Source organism: Acinonyx jubatus, chromosome C2 (assembly GCF_027475565.1).
Source record: "Acinonyx jubatus isolate Ajub_Pintada_27869175 chromosome C2, VMU_Ajub_asm_v1.0, whole genome shotgun sequence".
NCBI lineage: Eukaryota > Metazoa > Chordata > Mammalia > Carnivora > Felidae > Acinonyx > Acinonyx jubatus.
The window spans coordinates 128109810-128130247 of record NC_069384.1 but is presented as its reverse complement, the minus strand read 5'-3'; the positions used below and the strand labels follow the sequence as shown (position 1 = coordinate 128130247).

Genomic DNA, 20438 nt, shown 5'->3' with positions numbered 1-20438 from the left:
TTATATATACCATTAATGAACACATGGACACCAAAATTAAAAGCACAATATCATTTATAATCACTCAAAAAACTAAAATACTTAGATGTAAATATAACAAAATGTATAGGATTTGTATGCTAAAAGCTACACGTAGATGATAGCAAGAATCAAAGAAAAGCTAAATAAAGTGGAGAGACATACTGTGTTCACAGATTAGAAGACACAACATAATAAAGATGTCATTTCTTCCTAAACTGATATATAGATTTAACATAATTCCTATCAAAATCTCAGGAGGATTTTTTGAAGCCATAGACAAGATTATTCTAAGTTCATATGGAAAGGCAAAGGAACTAGAATTTTGAAGAGAATAAAGTGAGATGAATTAGCCATCCTGATTTTAAGATTAATTATGTAACTATGGTAATCAAGACTGCATGGTATTGGCAGAGGGGCAGACATAGATAAAAGAATACACCAGAGAACCAGAAATAGACCCACACAAATATGCCTAATTTTTGAGAATGATGTAAAACAATTCCATTAAGGAAAGCTAGCCTTTTCAACAAATGGCGCTGAGCACGTGGACATCCATAGGCAAAGAAATAAACCTTGACCTAATTCTCATATACCTTATACAAAAATTAACTCAAAATAGATTGCAGACTCATAGAAAAAAATTATAGAAGAAAATCGTCAGGATCTAGGGCGAGGCAAAGTGTTCCTAGACTTGAGACTAAAAACACGATCCATAAAAGGAAAACTGACAAATTAGAGCTCATCAGAATGAAACAATTTTGGTCTGTGAAAGACCCTGTTAAGGGGATGAAAAGATGAAAAGATAAGCTACAGAGACAGAGAAAATATTTGCAAGTCAATATTTAGCGATGGAATTAGCTAGAAAATATGAAGAACTCTCCAAATTCAGCAATTAAAAAGCAAAACACACACACACAAAATCCAGGAAGAGCATGAGCATAAGACATGAATCAACGAGGATATAAGATGGAAAATAGTCACATGAAAGATGTTCAAACATGACTAGCCATTAGGAAAATATAAATTAAAACCACAATGAGTTATTACTATAAACCTATTGGATGGCTAAAAGAAAATTAAAAACAAAACAGTGACAACACCATATGCTGGTGGGGATGTGGAAAAACTGGATCATTACTACACAGCTGGTGAAAATGAAAAACAGTATAGTCACTCTGGAAAAGAGTTTGCTGGTTTCTTTAAAAACGAAACATGCTACTACCACATGACCCAGCATTCTTGGGAATTAATCTCAGAGAAAGAAAAGACCTTTGTTCACACAAACACCTGTACATGAATGTTTATAGCTGCTTTAATTGTATCAGCCACAGACGGGAAAGAACCCAGATGTGCCTCATCAGGTAAACAGCTAAACTGTGAGAATCCATACCAAAGAATACTACCCAGACCTAAAAAGGAACCAACTATTGGGGCGCCTGGGTGGCTCAGTCGGTTGAGCGTCCGACTTCGGCTCAGGTCGTGATCTCACAATCCGTGAGTTCGAGCCCCACGTCGGGCTCTGTGCTGACAGCTCAGAGCCTGGAGCCTGATTCAGATTCTGTGTCTCCCTCTCTCTCTGAACCTCCCACATTCATGCTCTCTCTCTGTGTCTCAAAAATCAATAAAGGTTAAAAAAAATTAAAAAAAAAAAAGGAACCAACTATTGATACACATAACCTGGATGAATCTCCAAGAATTATGCAGAGTGAAAAAAAACCAACCCCAAAAATTTATATACTATATGATTCCATTCCTGAAATGATAGAATTATAAAAATGAATAAGAGATTAAAGGTTGTCAGGGGTTAATGAGGAGGTGAGGATAAGAAATGAGGAAGTGGGTATGGCCATGAAAGGACAAGATGAGGGATCCTTATGGCAATGTAAATTTTTTTTTTAAGTTATTTACAGAGAGCACGCACAGAGGGGCAGAGAGAGAATCCCAAGAAGGATCCACACTGTCAGTACAGAGCTTGATGTGGGGCTTGAACTCATGAACTGTGAGATCATGACCAGAGCCAAGATCAAGAGTTGGATTCTCAACCGACTAAGCCACGCAGGCGCCCCAATGATGGAAATGTTCTAGATCTGGACTATATCAATGACAATATCCTGGTTCTGACTTTGTAGTCTAGTTTGGCAAGATGTTACCATTGGGGGAAACTTAGGAAAGGGAATAAGGGATCTCTCTGTATTATTTCTTACATCTGTATGTGAATCTATGATGACCTCAAAATAAAAATTTTAATTAAAAAAAGTTGGTACTTGTTTCTTAATTGTCTTAGTAAGTTTTCTCCATTGGTAAAAACTTCGAAGAGAAGTGGGAGGTAAGTGGAGAATAGGGGGACCAAAACTTATCATAAATCCCACAAGCAAGCAAACATTGAGAATTCAGCACTGAAACTCAGTAGACAATAACAAATGCTTCTGGTTAACCGTATGGGTTTTTGTTGTTGTTCCCAATCCTAGTCATAGAACTGCTGTTTACAGTAGAGAGCCATATTTGTCAAGTTTGACCAGCAGCCAATTACAGTACAATTATTTGAGCCACGTTAACCTTCCACAGTCATTTTTATGCTTGGTTATGTTTGTGCTAGTACATTTCTTAAACAGTGGCTATTTGATCAGTTTCCCTAAAACAGAGACATTCAATATGGTAGCTGCTATTAACCACATGTGGCTATGAGCATTTGAAATATGCCTAGTCTGAATTGAGATGCATTACAAGTGTGAAATCTACAACCAATTTAGAAAAATGGGTATTTTTTTAAAAAGAAAGTAAAATACCTTATTAATAATACTTTTATATTTCATGTTGAAATGATAACATTTTGGATATAGTGAGTTAAGATATATTACAAATATCAGTTTCTTCTGTTTCTTTTTACTTTTAAAAAATGTAGTTGATAGAAAATTTTAAATTACATTTGTGTGTCACCAGTATATTTCTATCGGATGACTCCCTAGAGGTTGAAACCAGGCTATGCATTAACAATTTCAAACAAGGCCCAGTGGTAAGTGAGCATATTTTTGATGGCTGTAAAGCTGGGTGATTATAACTTCATGAACAGACTACAAATACATTTATTTCTTAGCTTTGGAATAAAGGAAAGTGTTCTCAGCTGGGTCTCTATAGGCCCTAGATTTGCTTAAAAGCATTAAGTGGATAGAAACTGAGTGCTCTAAGGAGTTGTCAGATTTATTTACTAAAACAGAATTTTGATACAGAACTTTTTGCTTTAGTGCCTGGAATAATTTAGAAGGCAGCTGGAAAGAATCTCCAAATTCATGGAAATGGAATGTTACTTTCATAAATTGAAAAAAAATCTGGCTCAGATTTTTGTTTATGATATGCCTCCACATCTCTTTTGCTTCTGCCAGATTATTTTCTTTGTGCCAAGTGCAAGAAGTTTCCAGTGAAGGGAGGCATATTTTTGAAAAGCTGGGGCTTGTTCTGCTTGATACATTAACTTACAAAAAGCAGGAGGGAAATCTCCCTCTGATACAGTGTTAAAAACATCTCTCATGAAACTTAAGCAGAGTGCTTTTATGTGTTTAAGAGGTCTGTGGGGCAACCTCTCTGTGCCCGCCCTTCATCCTGCTCCGGGGTTTGGGTGGCAATCTTGAAAAGAGAAAAGTGTATGTAGGAAGTGATATTGATGCCACGAGCAACTCTTTAGCTCATACACAGAGAAGCACGGAGTTGTATCCACAACCCCAAAAGTTCATACCTTACTTTCTCCTACAGTGTCCATCCAACAGCTGAACCCTTGCCCTCACCATATATTAAAAGGGTTCCCCACAGATTACTCCCAGGTGTGCACCATAAGATAGGCTGTATTTTCCCATAAAACTGTGTTACAACTAAATTACAGATATGCCAAATAATATCACAAAAAGCATACATAGCCTACAGGAATTTAAAATAAAAAATATACTACGAAATTTTAAAAGATGCTCACAAATGTACTTGACAAGGGGACCAAAGTACTAAAACACACGTGTCCAGCAAACACAAACACAATTCTACCACCCCACTAAACCGTTAGCATCCGAAGTACTGAATATGTAAAAAATAAATTTTCTTGCCTTAAAAGTTACAAGGGTTTTTGGGAGATGACTTGAATATCCCACTTCTCTTATAAAGTTTTCCAAGGAAGTTGGAATGACAGCTTCTTTTCCCTCTTGATAAATATTCTCTAATTCTGACTATATTGCTCACATGTAACTATATTGTTTACTCTGCTTTGTAAACAACAGACTTAGCAGTACATAATTTATAGTTGGGAATTCAAAACATCATGAACATCCCACCAAATACTGATCCCATTTCTACTTGCAGTTTTCCAGTGACAGGGAACTCACTTCCTAGACTTCCTAGGAGTTCGGAATCTAGAAGTGGGGGCAAGGATGCTAAGGATAAGGGATATGGAGGAGAACAAAGAAAGGCAAAGAATGGCAGTCCATTCCATTTTTTGATCTCTCTCCTTTTACTGAGCTTTAGGTTATTTTCCTATATTTCCTCACGTACTCCCTCCAGAAAGCCAAAGAACAAGGCCAATCCTTCTTCTTTATGACAGCCTTCTCTACAGAGAAGTGCTAATGTACCAGGTTCTCCAGAGAGCAAGAATCTGAGAAAGTTGAAGGAATTGTCCATACTGTTTGCACTGAGGTGTTGAAGCACTTTAGGAATTATTTAATCTTTCACAAAGCTAAAGATCTCCATCAGACTATATTTACGTACAGACATAAATATACTTTATGGGGGAAAAACCCATCTTATTTATGTAGAGGAGATCTCTCTATGACCAAGTAATGCTATTTTGTTTCAAGGTCAGTAGCGCACGGGGCTACAATAAACTCAAGTAAGTAATCATCCTTACATGTGAAAACAGTTTCTTGTTAAAGGCCACCCTTTTTGTTGCCCGTTCACACATGATCTGCAAAGCACGTTCTGCCAGACCTACTATTCTCATACAGTGGTGGATTCTACCAGGTCCAAGGCGGCCTTGGGCGATTTCAAATCCCCTGCCTACACCTATAAGAAAGAAAGAAGAACATGAAAGTGACCACAGCCATTTACTTTGTTATTTAAATAAATGCTGAGAAAATGATGAACTGTCCTCAATGAAAATGGCATTCTGGTAGGAAAAAAGTCAGTTCTGTAATAATGTTCATTATTTGTAGAACTTTTTTTTTGTGGGGAGAGGGGGACTAGAAAATCTTTTTTTTTTTGTTTTTAATTTAAATCCAAGTTGGTTAACATATAGTGTAGTATTGGTTTCAGTAGAATTTAGTAGTTCGTCACTTACATATAACAGCCAGTGCTCATCCTAACAAGTGCCCTCCTTAACGCCCATCACCCATTTGGCCCATACTCCCACCCTTCTCCCTGCCAACAACTGTCAGTTTGTTTTCTGTATTTAAGAGTCTCTTATGGCTTGCCTCCCTGTTTTTTTTTTTTTTTTTAATTTTTCCTTCCTTTCCCCTATGTTCATTTGTTGTGTTTCTTAAATTCCACCTATGAGTGAAATCATATGATATTTGTCTTTCTTTGCCTTACTTCATTAGCATAATACACTCTAGTTCCATCCATGTTGTTGCAAATGTTGAGATTTCATTCTTTTTGATTGCTGAGTAATAATCCACTGTATATAGGTACAACATCTTCTTTACCCATTCATCAGTCGATGGACATTTGGGTTCTTTTCATAATTTGGCTATTATTGATAGTGCTGCTATAAACATTGGGGTGCATGTGCCCCTCTGATCTCTATGTTTTTTAAACCACAATCATTAAACATTTTAATCCAATTTAAGAATGTCTCCTGAGTACCAACTATGCATATGCTGTTTTATAAATGCTGTAATGGTTACAAAGGTAAATAAGACACAGTCCCTTCACTAGGAGTTCGGAATCTAGAAGCGGGGGCAAGGATGCTAAGGATAAGGGATATGGAGGAGAACAAAGAAAGGCAAAGGAAAGAGAGCTTGTATCCTCAGGACTTGGCAGGCAGCAGGGGTTTATTGAGTGGATGGGGTGAAGAACACAAAAACCTTTCTGAAAGAGGTACCACTTGAGATGTTCTCTGAAGGTTGGGTAGGATTCCAATAAGCAAGAGGGTCAAGTCATTCCAGGTATTCAGTATGCAAAGTCATTTATGATTCTAATGTGTTTGTATGTGAAACTTAAATTCAGAAAGTACTGTGAGGTTTTCTTAAAACAAGTAGAGGCCTGAAGATCATATTTTAGGAAACAGTGTGTCGTTCTGAATTGTGTATTTTTTGTATTTAGCTAGGTTTTCAATTAATGTGATATATAAAACCATATCAAACACTTAGATAAAACATTATTCCATGTAAGAAAATCCACCAAATGGAAAAATGTTCTCTTACAAATGGGGTAAGAGGGAAAGGTATCTAAGAGGGAAAAATACCTAAATTAAGGTAGACTTCATATCTTTTCCAGATTTAGACCTGAAAATATTTTAGTACACAGTACTGGAGAATCATTTTTCCAAAGTTATCTCACCTAATATTATATTGGTGGCAGGAACTCGTACTTGATTAAAATGGATCTCAAAATGTCCTCCATGTAAATAATCTATAAAATAAAAAATATAATTTTGAAGATCAAAATGGGTTGACCAAAAAATACTCATATATAATTAATAATTACTCAAAAGAAGTCCAAGTTAAAAGCCTCATATGTCACAGATATTCCTAGGTAGATCTTGAACTCTGAAACCCTAGCACCCTAGAACCCAGAAAACTCAACTGTTCCACTTCGAAGAGATTTTAGAAATCATTTGATCCAGAGGTTTTCAAACTCATTCTCTGAAGTTGTAGAGTTACTAGAAGGGAAGGCATTTTCATACATCCAATCAGATCATTATTGTTTGATTATTGCTTCTTTCCTGAGACTTTTTTTATGTATGGCCTTCCACAGAAAATTATGCTTGGAAAAAAAAAAGCTTCCAATAGTTCAAAAGTCAAAAGTGAGTAATGTGATTCAGGTTTCTTATTTTATCATTGTGTAAACCAATGCCCGGACATGCAAAGCGCCTGCTCAAAGGGACAGAACAGGCTCAGCACAGATTGGGCCTTGAGGTATGTGTTCTCCCAGTCCAGGCTTGTTCACTATGTGTTTGCCTCTGGGAAATGCTGGCATCTGACAGAGAATGGGAACACATTCACACTCTTGTCTACGTCACACCGCCCACCCTTCCTTACTGCCTCCCCAACCCCTGGTTCTGGAGATAATCTCAGGCTAACTCCACACCCTTTTCCTGTCAGAATAGACATTAATAATCAACTTTCTCTACAATTGTTTCTTTTGGCCTTGGGCATGGGGAGTTGGAGAGGTGCTGGTGAATTTGTCTCACTGCAAATTCAAACACAGGCTCTGAAGTGGAGGTTATTTCCAGGCAACCTGAATTATAAATCCATTTTGGGGGGTCTTCAGGCTATTGCTCTGCAACCCAACAAATTCCCATTCACAATTTGCACCAGTGAACTTGTTCATCACCTTCTTGCAAATGACACTTAATCTGTGGGTGCATCCTATGGAAGGTGATGCCAAATGTTCTCTAAAACTCTAAGTCTTTCATCTGCTACTTGAACATTTTTATTAGCCATATTCAACAATAAAGAGAAAGCCAGGGTCACCACAGAGCCTGAGGTTCAATAAACTTTTCCATAGCATTTATTACCTGCTAACTTGCTATAATTTACTTATTTACATGTTTGTAGTTATCACCTGTCTCTTTCCCCTATCGTGTAAGCTCTATGAGGTCAGAGATCCTAACCTATTGTGCTCACTAATGTATTCTAAGCACCTAGAACAGTGGTCAGCCCTCAATAAATACTTGCTGAGTGAATTACCTGAGCAGCAAGGCAACAACAAACATGAGCTTGAGCTGGGTGGCCAGAAACAAAAGTATCCTTGCTTCTTAGAAATTCCACCCAAGCACAGAAGAATGGAAAAGTTTAGCATTCAAATCAATCAAAACTCATTGCTTATTTTTCAAAGTACATTTTAGGGGTGCCTGGGTGGCTCAGTCGGTTAAGCATCCGACTTTGGCTCTGGTCATGATCTCGCGGTTTGTGAGTTCAAGCTCCGTGTCGGGCTCCGTGCTGACAGCTCAGAGCCTGGAGCCTGCTTCTGATTCTGTGTCTCCTCCTCTCTCTGCCCCTCCCATGCTCATGCTCTGTCTCTCTTTGTCTCTCAGAAATAAACGCCAAAAAAAATTTAAAAAAAAAAAAGTAGATTTAAAAAAAAATGTTTATTTGTTTATTTTGTGAGGGTGAGGGGAGACAGGGAATCCCAAGCAGGCTCCACGCTGCCAGCACAGAGCCCAATGCAGGACTTGAACCCACGAACCGTGAGATCATGACCTGAGATGAAAACAAGAGTCAGACAGTTAACTGAGCCACGCAGGTGCTCCAGAACTCATTGCTTATTAATAGCCCTTGCAGTTCGATTGGTTAAGAAAGCTAAACTTGAAGATAAAAGTGAATTTCATTGTGGATTATATAGATTTAATTTTTCTAAGTCTATTTCGTTAATCCATTTTGCTGGATGACAAAGGGATGAATAGCAGCCAGAGTTACTGTTCCTTGAATATAATCTACCCTTTCTCAAAAGTAAACAACATGAGGTCCAGTGCTGTATCAGCTTTATTTGCTCTCTTCTGAGTTCCACTGACATTTATGTATGTATATATATACATATATATGTGTGTGTGTGTATATACACATACACACACACACACACACACACACATATATATATTCCCCCCCACCACCACCACCACTGGCATTTATATTAAGATAGTTGTCAGCACCAAAGGATTTCTAAGAACACATTTCCTATATTATAATGCTGTTACCTTCAGTGTTACTGCCTATTCCCGTCTTCCTGCTAGCTAATGCATGCTTATCTTGGTTGAGTACTTACCCATATAGCCAAAAACTGACAAAGGCCTTATTATTTCTACTCCAGGTGTGTTAATAGGAACAAGAACCATGGTGTGTTGTTTGTGTCTGGTTAAAGAAAAGCAGATGTTAGGAAAAGTTTGCTATGTGGAAAAATAAAACAGATGCTAGGTGGAGTTGCAATTGTCATTTTTTTTTTTGTTGTTACCACGTAATCATGTAAGCAATGATGTCTGGAATGGGAATTGTGTAAAAGGCATACATCATGCACAGTTGGATGCAGGCTGTATTTGGGAACAATAACAGTGATAAGTTGAAAATAAGTTAAAGTTATTTGATTGAGCTTCTCATTGCTCAGAGTGGAAACTAGGAACTGATATACAGTATCAAATGTTGCAAGACTATCGCCTTTGATCTAAATATATAATCACTTAATTACTTACAGACAGTTCTGAAAATTTCTATATGTCTCATAATCTGACCCAAACAGCTTTGAGGATTCAGCAACACTTTTTAATACAAGAAATTCCACATTGAAGAATGCATAGAAACACCCCCTAAAATGTTCCTAGATATAATCTTACAGCAAAACAATTGTGAAACACAAATGTAACATTAATCTCATAATATGCTTTATATTATTATGATTTGTAATTCTAAATGGTGCATTTTAAGTAAATTATGTGGGTAGAAAGAGTAGTTCTTATTCCCAAATAAATTTTTCAATCACAATTATTTTATTACCTGGCTGCAGAGGTATTTTTAGTTCTTCCCAAAACAATTGCGATTGTGCACTTTGGATTCCCAGCTCCTAAAATCAGGGAGAAAATAAGCAGAATACATCATAAAAAGGAATTTTTAGTCTGACATTTTACCCTAGAAGTTCTAATCCTTCCAAGTTTATCTTGCAAAAAAATAGGAAGAAAATCCTTGATTCATTAAAAAATGCTTATGTATAAAACTGTACATCACCCAAGAAAAATGATCAGGCAAAGCCAAGAATGGACTTCATTAATGAGACCTGCTGCACAAAAATAATCAGAAGTCAAAGCCCCGAAACGGCTGCAACCCTTAAGGACGGCTGCCCCATTCATACTATCGCGGCCTGTTAGAAAGGTTGTGAAATTTTTCTAGTGTATCTCGTCCTGTTTAGATCTCATATTTTCTGACATATGGACAAGAAAAAATTTTTTTCAGTTTATTTATTTGGAGAGAGAGTGACAAAAAGTGAGGGTCAAAGAGAGGGAGGGAGAGCGAGAATCCCAAGCAGGCTCTGCCCTATTAGCCCCATGTAGGGCTCAGATTCATGAACTGTGAGATCATGACCTGAGCCAAAATCAAGAGTTGGAGTTACCCAGGCGACCCTGGACAAGAAAGTACTTAAACTCATATGATATTAACTACCCAACCAGTGGCTGAGAAAGATATCATTTCCCCAGGCATGAATTTGGGTGAAGGTTCATTGGTCTGAGGATCTCAGTACCTATCCAGACTACGCCATCTGGTCTAGATATTTTTTGAGAGAGAGAGAGAGAGAGAGAGAGTGAGAGTGAGTGCACTAGTGTGGGTAAGGGGCAGAGGGAGAGAGCAATTTTTCTGAGAGAGAGAGGAAGAGAGAGAGAGAGCACACAAACGGGGGAGTGGAGGAACGGTGCAAGAGGGAGAGAAAGGGAATCTTAAGCAGGCTCCATATTTAGCACAGAGCCCAATGCAAGGCTTGATCCCACAACCCTGGGATCATGACCTGAAATCAAGAGTCAGATGCTCAACTGACTGAGCCAGCCAGGTGCCCCAGAGAGACAGAGAGAATCTTGAGCAGGCTCCATGCTCAATCCCACGACCCCGGGATTATGACCTGAGCTGAAATCAAGAGTCAGATGCTTAACCAACTGAGCCATCCAGGTGCCCCTTTATTTTCTTGTAGTTTGTGATCATACTAGGAGATGTATGTGCTGAGATCTGTGTTATTTGAAATATGCATGAATATAGTTTAATTTATAAATTAGGCATAGTAAGAGATAAACAACTACAACTAACAATAAAATAGAACAATTAAAACAACATACTATAACAAAAGTTTGTGAATGTTGTTGATTAGGCAAGAAATAGGGACCAAGGCAAGCAGAGATAAAGAAACAAAAGGATTAAAGTCAAGAGTAAAGTTAGAGAAAAGGGGTTTACTTTAAACCCCAACACTCACATTTGAAATTTTAAAATTCCTTACAGTTGAGTATCTGGCTCTATAGAAGAAACAAATGAAATAGAATGTACAGTTATGGCTCTTGTGTTTTCATTCTATCTGAGGAGATACGAAATAAATAAAAAACCATACAGTGGAAACAATCTAAAATTTGCTAGAGTTCAGAATGGAAACTGAATTGGTAGCTTTTCTAAAACCAACTTGGAGAGATTCAAGATGGCATAAATTTATGTTTGTCCCCCATTGCTCCTGAGATTCCACTGAAATAAAAATATTAAAGTACAATGAAGGGATTACCATAACAGAAAAGGAAGTAGAGAAGGTGAGGGATAGAACTGGGGGTGTTGGTGGTGACCAACGGATGAGAGATTTCAATAAATATCTAGGAAAAAGATAAAGGCAAGTTGACCAATGAAATGGGCAGAGAAGTCAGTCCAGAAAATGATGTATGAAACTGTAAAGGGAGAGGGTTCTGGCCCCAGAGTCAGAAGGTATGACTGAGAAGCAAGGCTACAAAAGGGGAATAAGTTCAAGATTGGCAGATGTACCAGGTAGCACTTCTACAGGCACATATGTAACCTGAAAAACAGAAGTGTGTAGAATGTTACCAAAAAACTGGATAAAGTTATTCTGAGACTTGGAGGCTGTAGCTTGAAAGCTAGCTTCCAATCAGCTGACTCTAAACTGAGTCCCAGCACTGCACCACCAAAAGTTTCCTTATGTAATTCCCACCCAGGAGAGGAACATGGCTGGAAAAAATCTCTGTGTTAATAAAGGGGAAAAACTCTACCACCTACGCTTCCTTTTCTCTTAAGTATGAACACAAAACCAAAGATCTGTAGTATGTGAAGAGAGCCTGCCTGCAGCATTAAAGACAATGAATGCCTAAGATAAATAAACTGTAAATTTCACTATAGAGTAACAAAATAAAACAAGAGAGAACCTAAACAAAACAAAATGAGCCAAAGCAAACAACAAAAACTCTAGTTGATGTAATCAGACAGATTTGAATGTATTGCAGCCATAAAACCAGAAGAGGATGTTATGAAACAGGAACAACCAGAGAACAAAACAAAAACTCTTAGAGATTAACATATGGTGGCTAAAAACCTACAAAGTTTAACAGAAGCACTAAAAATCAAATCACGTAAATTTCCCATGAGCAAAGGAAAAAGTCAGAGACTGAAAATAGGAGAGCAAAGATCAGAGACACTTAGAGCAAAAATATGGAGTCCTAACATCACAGTAAGAGGCCAAATAAAGAGAAAACAGTCCCTCCCCCCCAAAAAAGGGAGAAAGATGAAGGGAAGAATTTATCAAAGAAACTTAAAGAAGAAAGTTTTCTAAAACTGAAAAAAAAAAAAAAAACCCTTCAAATTAAAAGGACCACTGACTGGCAAGAAGAATCTATCTCTAGACACATGCTTGTGATGTTTCAAAACATCAACAATAAAGAGAAAATCCTAAATGGTTTCAAAAAGAAAAAATAAGCAACCTCTAAAGGAATGAGGATTAGACTGGCATCAGATTTCTCATCAGCAATAAGAGATGCTACATAGAATGAAGAGTTCAATCTGTTGATTGATACTATTGATACCATAGTGTCAATCTCCGTTAAGGCAAAATAAATACCTATCCAGACACATAAGATCTCAGATAATTTGACTTATTATGCATTTTTTCCTCAAAAAGTTAAGAATGTACCTAAGCAAAGGAAGATATAGGATCCAAAAGATGGTAGATGCTAGAAAAGTAATCTATGGATATCCAGGATAATTGTACTGAAATATGCCTAAAAGATGTTCAGTCCAGATTGGAACAGGATTAAATGACGACTCTAAGAGAAAGGTCTCCAGAAACGGGAAAACTCACTAGAATCACAGGTACAATTTAAAGGTACAAGTGTGTATGTGTAAAGGGGTATAGGTGGGAATATAATATGATACAAGTAAAAAATGCAGTGAAAGAAAAATGGCAATTAGAAACTCCAGGAAAATTGGGGAGCCTGGGCAGCTCAGTTGGTTAAACATCCAACTCTTGATCTCAGTTCAGGTCTTGATCTCAGGGTCATGAGTTCAAGCCCCACATTGGACTTCACACTGGGCATGAAGCCAGAAAGAGAAAAGAAAAGAAAAGAAAAGAGAAGAGAAGAGAAGAGAAGAGAAGAGAAGAGAAGAGAAGAGAAGAGAAGAGAAGAGAAAAGAAAGAAAGAAAGAAAGAAAGAAAGAAAGAAAGAAAGAAAGAAAGAAAGAAAGAAAACTTCTATTTACATAGTCCTATAAGGCAAGTGCTTTTGTTGGTTTTCAATGTTTATAGTCATCCTGTGGTCAATCATGATATTGCAAGAAGGAACATAAATTTAGTAATCTTGACAATGTAAAAATAGACGCTGTGGGTGACATAGGGTACAATATGGAAGGGAGGGATAAAAGGTAGAGACAGCAGTAAGAGTACTCATATTCTTATGTTATAAAACAGAGCTTGAAGAGATTCTGTCAGATGAGGATGTAGAGGAGAGATTTAGAAGTCATTTCAAGGCTTAAAAAGTAATCAAAAATGTAAAACAATAAAATAAATATCTAATTAGGAAAGGGCAGGGAGTTACAGTACAAAGAACCAAAAGTTTAAAATTCTAATCCCCTCTACTCTGTATTGTGAATCATACATGTAAAGTAAAATATATTTAAGGTTAAAATATAATTGTTTTATTACAGTTTTAAAAGAATTTTTAAAGTTTATTTATTTATTTTGAGAGAGAGAGAAAGCTCATGCATGAGCACAAGTGGGGGAGGGGCAGAGAGAGAGAATTCCAAGCAGGCTTTCAGGTGCTGTGTTACAGAGCCCAGTGTGGGCCTTGATCTCAGGAACCGTGAGATCATGACCTGAGCCAAAATGAGGAGTTAGTTGCTTAACCGACTAAGCCACCCAGGTGCCCCTAAAATATAATTGTTTTAAAACAATTTGGGTTCTTTCATATTTAATGGAATTTCCTTTTCAATCAATTCTCACAGGGCTCTCTTTAAAAGAAGGATGTTTCTTTCAACTGGCATCTGCCAAATTTTAATGAGAAAAGATCTCCCCATTCACATATTTCAAAATTAAGTTAAAAAAATCTCAGATGTTATACCTTTGATGGTGAGTCCACTTAACTCACTTATTTAATCATGTTTGAATTTCCAAACTGTGCATCACTGTTCTATAAGAGTGTGTCCTTCTGATTTTTATAGGTGCTAATAGATAAAAAATGAATTCCACTAATCTGAGAATCTGAAAAACATTAGGATGATTGTATACACACACACACACACCCCCTATATATGTGTGTGTGTATATATATATATACACACATATATATACATATATACATACACACACACATATATATACATATACACACACACATATATGGGGTGTGTGTGTGTATACACACACCCATAGTGTATTGTGGATCTTAACTGAAATTTCTTCTCTGAAAATAGTGGACTGGGGAACTTTTTTACACTTGAGTGGTCTTGGCTGTGCAATAATATGCAATTGTGCTTTGATTCTTAGTTGGAAATTAGAGAAAAAATTTTTTTCCAGAGAGGCTCACTTTTCATTTTTCACGTATTTTTTCTACTTTGAGTTTTTGGAGTTTTAGTTGTAGGAAGCCTTGCGGCCCACAGCCTGAAAGGGCCAGGCCACTTGCTTCATTTAGCACATATGATTTCCATGTGGACATACTTCAGAAAATCAGATTAGAACATAATGGCACAATCTGGGGTTCATTTTCATTAGAGATCTTTTCTTTCTCTACTGGCTATCCTAGTAATCAAGGACATCTTGGATAAATCTTTTATCCAACCTTAGATGACCACAAGCTGAATCCTTCAAAAGCAAAATCTTTTCTACAATTCCCTCAAGCCTAGATGCAAGCCAGGGTCTTTTTCTAATATTCAGAATATATCTTTCTCTAATATTTCCCAATAGCATTTCTTGCCTTGCTCTATCATGAAAAATTGTTGCCATAGCTTTATATACGTGCTTAATAGATTGCAGACATCAGGTAAATTTTGAAGAAACTCAAGAAACAAGGCAAATAATTCTTTGCTTCTGCTCATTCAATCTAATATGGAAAACAATTCAGATTCTAAAAAAATAAAACTTCTAAACTGGCTCTTCTTTTGGGGTCATTAAGTAGAGGAAATAAGGGTGAATGCATAGTTTGTAAATTTTGAGATATTTTGATTTAACCTTGATGTTTCAGAAACTGGGAAAAACCCCTCACAAATATATCATCTCAACTCAGCTACATGCAGAATTTGGCAGGTGCAACAGCTGAAACATAACCTTCTTCTAAAAAGAGCTTTTGCTCTTTTCTTATTATTTTAATGAACAGGATACCAAATGTCGTAAATGAAATATATTAGAGGAAATCTGAATAGGCCAGAAAACATTGAAAAATATCTGTTGTGTCACAGCCCTTCATGAATGAAAACAGATGGCACAGATAAAATAATGTTGTTTTTAATTCAGACTCTGTGGTATTTCAAGATTGTTCAAGTGCCAGGATTAAGTCAGGCTGAAAATGACATCTCTCTGAAATTTGCTGGTGAGTTTTAATTTTTTAGGCGTTTACAAACCATATGGTTTATCAAACAAAATCAGTCTCTAACACAAAAAAAGGTGGCAGGTGGAGAAAAAACATGGCCATTAGGTATGGATGTGGTAACAATAAAGAAAATGATGCAAATAATATATAGCATGAAGCACAGTGAGCAGTCCACAGAGTCTCAAAGCTATTTCTTCTACCAACATTGAATTTCTGAGGTGAAATACTTAAACTTCAGTTGGTCTTAGCTTTAATACTAACACTTAGCTTTAATTCAAATTGGAATAAAAACTGTTATGAGTTCAATACCATTTTACAATGAAATTTCCATTTGTTAAAAAAAAATGTTGATCATACAACCACATTTAAGAAAAAAAAAACCCAATTTAATGTGTTCTCTTGGAGTGTGTGTTATTTTTAATGGGGGAAACACCCTTTGAAATTCACTTATTCCACCACTAGAAAGGTTTATACCTAGTAATTATGCAATTATTGTTAAATGCTGCACTACTGCTGTCATCATTACAGAATATGGCTGCATCAAAATCAATTTCAAATATATCAGAGTCGAAAATTCTTAAATTTTTTTTAGTGTTTACTTATTTTTGAGAGAGAGAGAGACAGACAGACAGACAGACAGAGTGTGAGCAGGGGAGGGGCAGCGAGAGAGGGAGACACAGAATATGAAGCAGGATCCAGGCTCTGAACTACCAGCACAGAGCCGGCTGTGGGGCTTGAACTCTGGAACCTTGAGATCATGACCTGAGCCAAAGTCAAATGCTTAACTGACTGAGCCCCCCAGGTGTCCTGAAAAATTTTAAACATTTAAATAATCAAGCCATAAAAAACTATAAGAAAAAATAATTTAGTATTTATGAACTTGATGGATGGGAAAGAAATTTTAAAACTTAAAAATGACAAATGAAATAAAAAGAAAGATCAATTGATTTGTTGATATAAAACTATTGCACATTAAAAAACAAAATTAAAAAGCAAAATAAAACAATTGGGAGAAAATATTTCACACATGGCTGGCAAGAAGATGGGAAGAGTACCGAATCTGTTACAAGTCATTAGAAAGCAAAATGGTAGTCAAACAACACATTCTACTGGCAAAGTTCTGTGGAAATAGACACATGCGTTATTGATGGGTGTACAAGGTAATATCCCTAGGCATTACAATTTGGCAATATCCATCAAAATTACAGATTCAATTACTCTTTGTTCCATCAGTCCAACTTCTGGGGTTTGTCCTACAGATATAACTGTTCCTGAATGAAAAGACAGATGCACGAGATTATTCACTGCAGTAGTATTGTTTGTATTTGCAAAGAATTGGAACATAAACCAATATCCATCAATAGGAGACTATTGAAATATGCTGTGCTGTGTCCATATAATGGAACCCTCCCAAAAAAGAATAAGGAATCTTTCTATGCACTTATCTGAAAGAACTCTCTGATTATCCTTTGGTTAGAAGAGCAAGAATGCTATCTTTTGTGTAAGAAAGAGACAATTATACATGGTTAATCATTCTTCACTTCTCCGATTAAATTTAGTTTCCCACATTATCTACAAAGATGCTTTTTGTAACATCATTTGTAATAGCAAAACACTAGAAATCTTCTGTAAGTCATATAATAGCTGAATGGAAAGGCAAATTATGATCCACACAACAAAATATTATTTAGTTATGAAAACAACAGAGTGAATTTGGAATAACATAAAAATGCTTCAGGAAAAATGCTAAGTAAAAAACTCATATACAATATGAACTTAAAGAGAAGTTATGAGATTATCTAAATGTTCAATAGATATCTCAATATCCATGATATTTTCAGTGATAATACAATATTTAGTTTAGTCAGATTGCTTTCCAAACATCTATTACAAATATCTGTAGTAAATACCGCTACAAGAGGAAGGCTGATAAATGGGTGTGGTGAGAGAGATTCTTCAGGAACAAGGGACATTGCTATGTTAAGGCAGGAAGGGTGAGAGACAATTTATGGCGAGCAGCCAGTTGGAATCATGAAGACTCTGTTCTTAGGGAAATGAGAAGTAGGAGACAAGTACAAAAGGTGGGGGGCACTAAAAGAACATCAAGTTAGCACTTTGAAAAGTTGCTTATGGTAAGTGATACTTTTCCCTAATCTCCAAGCTACATGATTGCCCTTCATATTTTGTCAAGTCTTCCCCATCAACACTATCTCTTCTAGTCCGTCTGGGGAGGAGGAAAATATAGGAAAAGGCCAGGCAACAAACTAGTTTTACCATATTTCATATGGTATATACTACCAGAAGAGGCTTGATTCTGAGATCCTTTATGCCCCAGGGCATGGGTATGTGTGTGAGTTAGCAAAACATGTTGTCCAAATTAGAAAGATGTAAAGATTATAGTATTATAACTAATTTACAAGAAGGGAATCCTATTTATAAGAAAACATGTGATTATTGGGGGTGTAAAACAAAGGAAAAGGATAGATACTTTTATTTATTTATTTATTTATTGTTACATTTTTTTTAACGTTTATTTACTTTTGAGACAGAGAGAGACAGACCATGAACGGGGGAGGGTCAGAGAGAGAGAGGGAGACACAGAATCTGAAACAGGCACCAGGCTCTGAGCCGTTAACACAGAGCCCGACGCGGGGCTCGAACTCACGAGCCGTGAGATCATGACCTGAGCCAAAGTCGGACGCTTAACCGACTGAGCCACCCAGGTGCCCCAGGATAGATACTTTTAAATATCTTTATAAAAGTACCAAGATTCTATAATAGATGACATAATGGAATAACAAAAATGTATAAGAGATAGTATGATAAAGTGAAAATAGTCTAAGATTAAAGATTTGGATCCAAAATTCCAGCTCCACTGGTAAACTTGTAAGTCTGTGGAGGATAAGTGAAACTGATTCATTCATTCATTCATTCATTCATTCATTCATTCATGTATTTAATTATTACTCAGTAAACTGGTACCATAACTAAGGCACCCAACTAAATGTTGAGGATATAGCAGGATATGTGATTGTTATGGAAGATAAAAGATTTTACTAACAACAGAGTGAGACAGTACTCTCGGGGTAAAGAGTACATACATCTAATCTGGGAGGGTTAAAGGAAGGCTTCCTGAATTAAGTAATGGTAAGTTCAGACCTGAATCTGATCCTAAATAGGAGTTAGGGAGCTAAAGTTAGGGAGTGGGAGGAGTAGTCTAGATAGGAGTAATAGCACAAGCAAAGGCCCACAATTCAGTATTGTATAGTAGTGGATCTACAAACTTTTTTTTTAATGTTTATTTATTTTTGACAGAGAGCGAGACAGAGCATGAGTGGGGGAGGGGCAGAGAGAGAGGGAGAAACACAATCTGAAGCAGGCTCCAGGCTCTGAGCTGTCAGCACAGAGCCCAACGAGGGGCTCGAACCCACAGACTGTGAGATCATGACCTGAGCCGAAGTCGGACGTTCAACCGACTGAGCCACCCAGGTGCCCCTAGTAGTGTACCTACAGATGGACTGAAGAGATTATATAATTGTTAATTATGCAGGCTGCAGTTATAAATGAGTCATTAAAGAAGTATAGCATCAAGGTAAAGCAAAATGGGATAAGAATCAGAAGGGAAAGTAGAATTATTTATTAATTCAAAATATCCCTGGGTACCTACTATGTGCCAGGCACTATCCTAGGCACTTGGGGTGTATCAATGAACAAAGCAAATAAAAGTCCCTTCTCTGAGGAAGCTTATATTCTAATACAGGATGAGAGATAATAGTAAACATAAAACAAAATGATATAGTTCATTAGCAGAAGATAAGTGCTATGTTTAAGGTAGATTGGAATATAGGCAGGTGAGGGGTATTTTAAATAGAGTAATTAGGGACTGCCTCAGTGAGGAGGTGGTGATTGGACAAAGATGAGAGATGAGGGAGTGAGCCTTGCAAATATTAAGAGGAAGCACATTCCAGGCAGACAGAAGAGTCAGTACAAAAGCCCCAAGAAGGAATGTGCCTGGTACATTCCAAAACAGCAAAGAAGTTGGTGTGGCCGACCAAATAAGCAAAGGAGAAAGTAGTAGGAAATAGGACAGAAAAGCAATGAGGGATGGAGACAGACCTTGTGGGATTTTGTAGGCCAGTCTGAGAATTTAGGGGAGTGTTGCTTGTTCACTTCTTCCTGCTCCTATGTATTTAGATCAAGAACAAGAAGTAAGAGAGGAGGTTTGGAAAGATGGCAGAGTAGGAGGCCCCTCATCCCATGTCTAAAAGTAGATATGAATCACATCCAAGTGCATAGACCAGACAGCTATTTGAAGACTGGCAGAACAAACTGACAACTAAATACAGAAAAGAAGCCACATCAAAGAGGTTAGGAAGAATAGAAAAGGTGGTTGGGAGGTGCCTGAAGGAAGGAGGGAGCTGTGGGTGCAAAGAGGGGAAAGCATCAGGGAGCCCACAAGGGGAAAAACAAATCCTATAACGTCTGGCCTTGAAAACCAGAGGGGCTGCATTCCATGAGTTTGTATAACCAGTGGGACCTGGAGCCTGGAGCTTTAAAAATCAGCTGAGTCAGCACTGAGCAATCAGGGATGGGAGTGATAGCTGGGCCTCCACCCTTAAAGAGACAACAGCCCACAGAGAGGCAACATAGAAGTGACAGTTTACATAATGGGAGGAAGATCTGTTTATAC

The 20438-nt window shown here is 37.1% G+C and overlaps 1 protein-coding gene across 2 annotated transcripts in view; it reads right to left on the bottom strand.

The window, feature by feature from the left end:
- ACAD11 (acyl-CoA dehydrogenase family member 11) overlaps positions 1 to 20438 on the bottom strand; it is an 88357-nt gene that overhangs the window by 6712 nt on the left and 61207 nt on the right. For both annotated transcript variants that reach the window (XM_015085571.3, XM_053221447.1), the window contains exons 14-17: positions 9702 to 9768; positions 8980 to 9065; positions 6553 to 6624; positions 4904 to 5058 (exon numbers count right to left, since the gene is read on the bottom strand). In XM_015085571.3, the coding sequence (XP_014941057.1) occupies positions 4904 to 5058; positions 6553 to 6624; positions 8980 to 9065; positions 9702 to 9768 (380 nt within the window). The remainder of the gene's footprint in view (positions 1 to 4903; positions 5059 to 6552; positions 6625 to 8979; positions 9066 to 9701; positions 9769 to 20438) is intronic.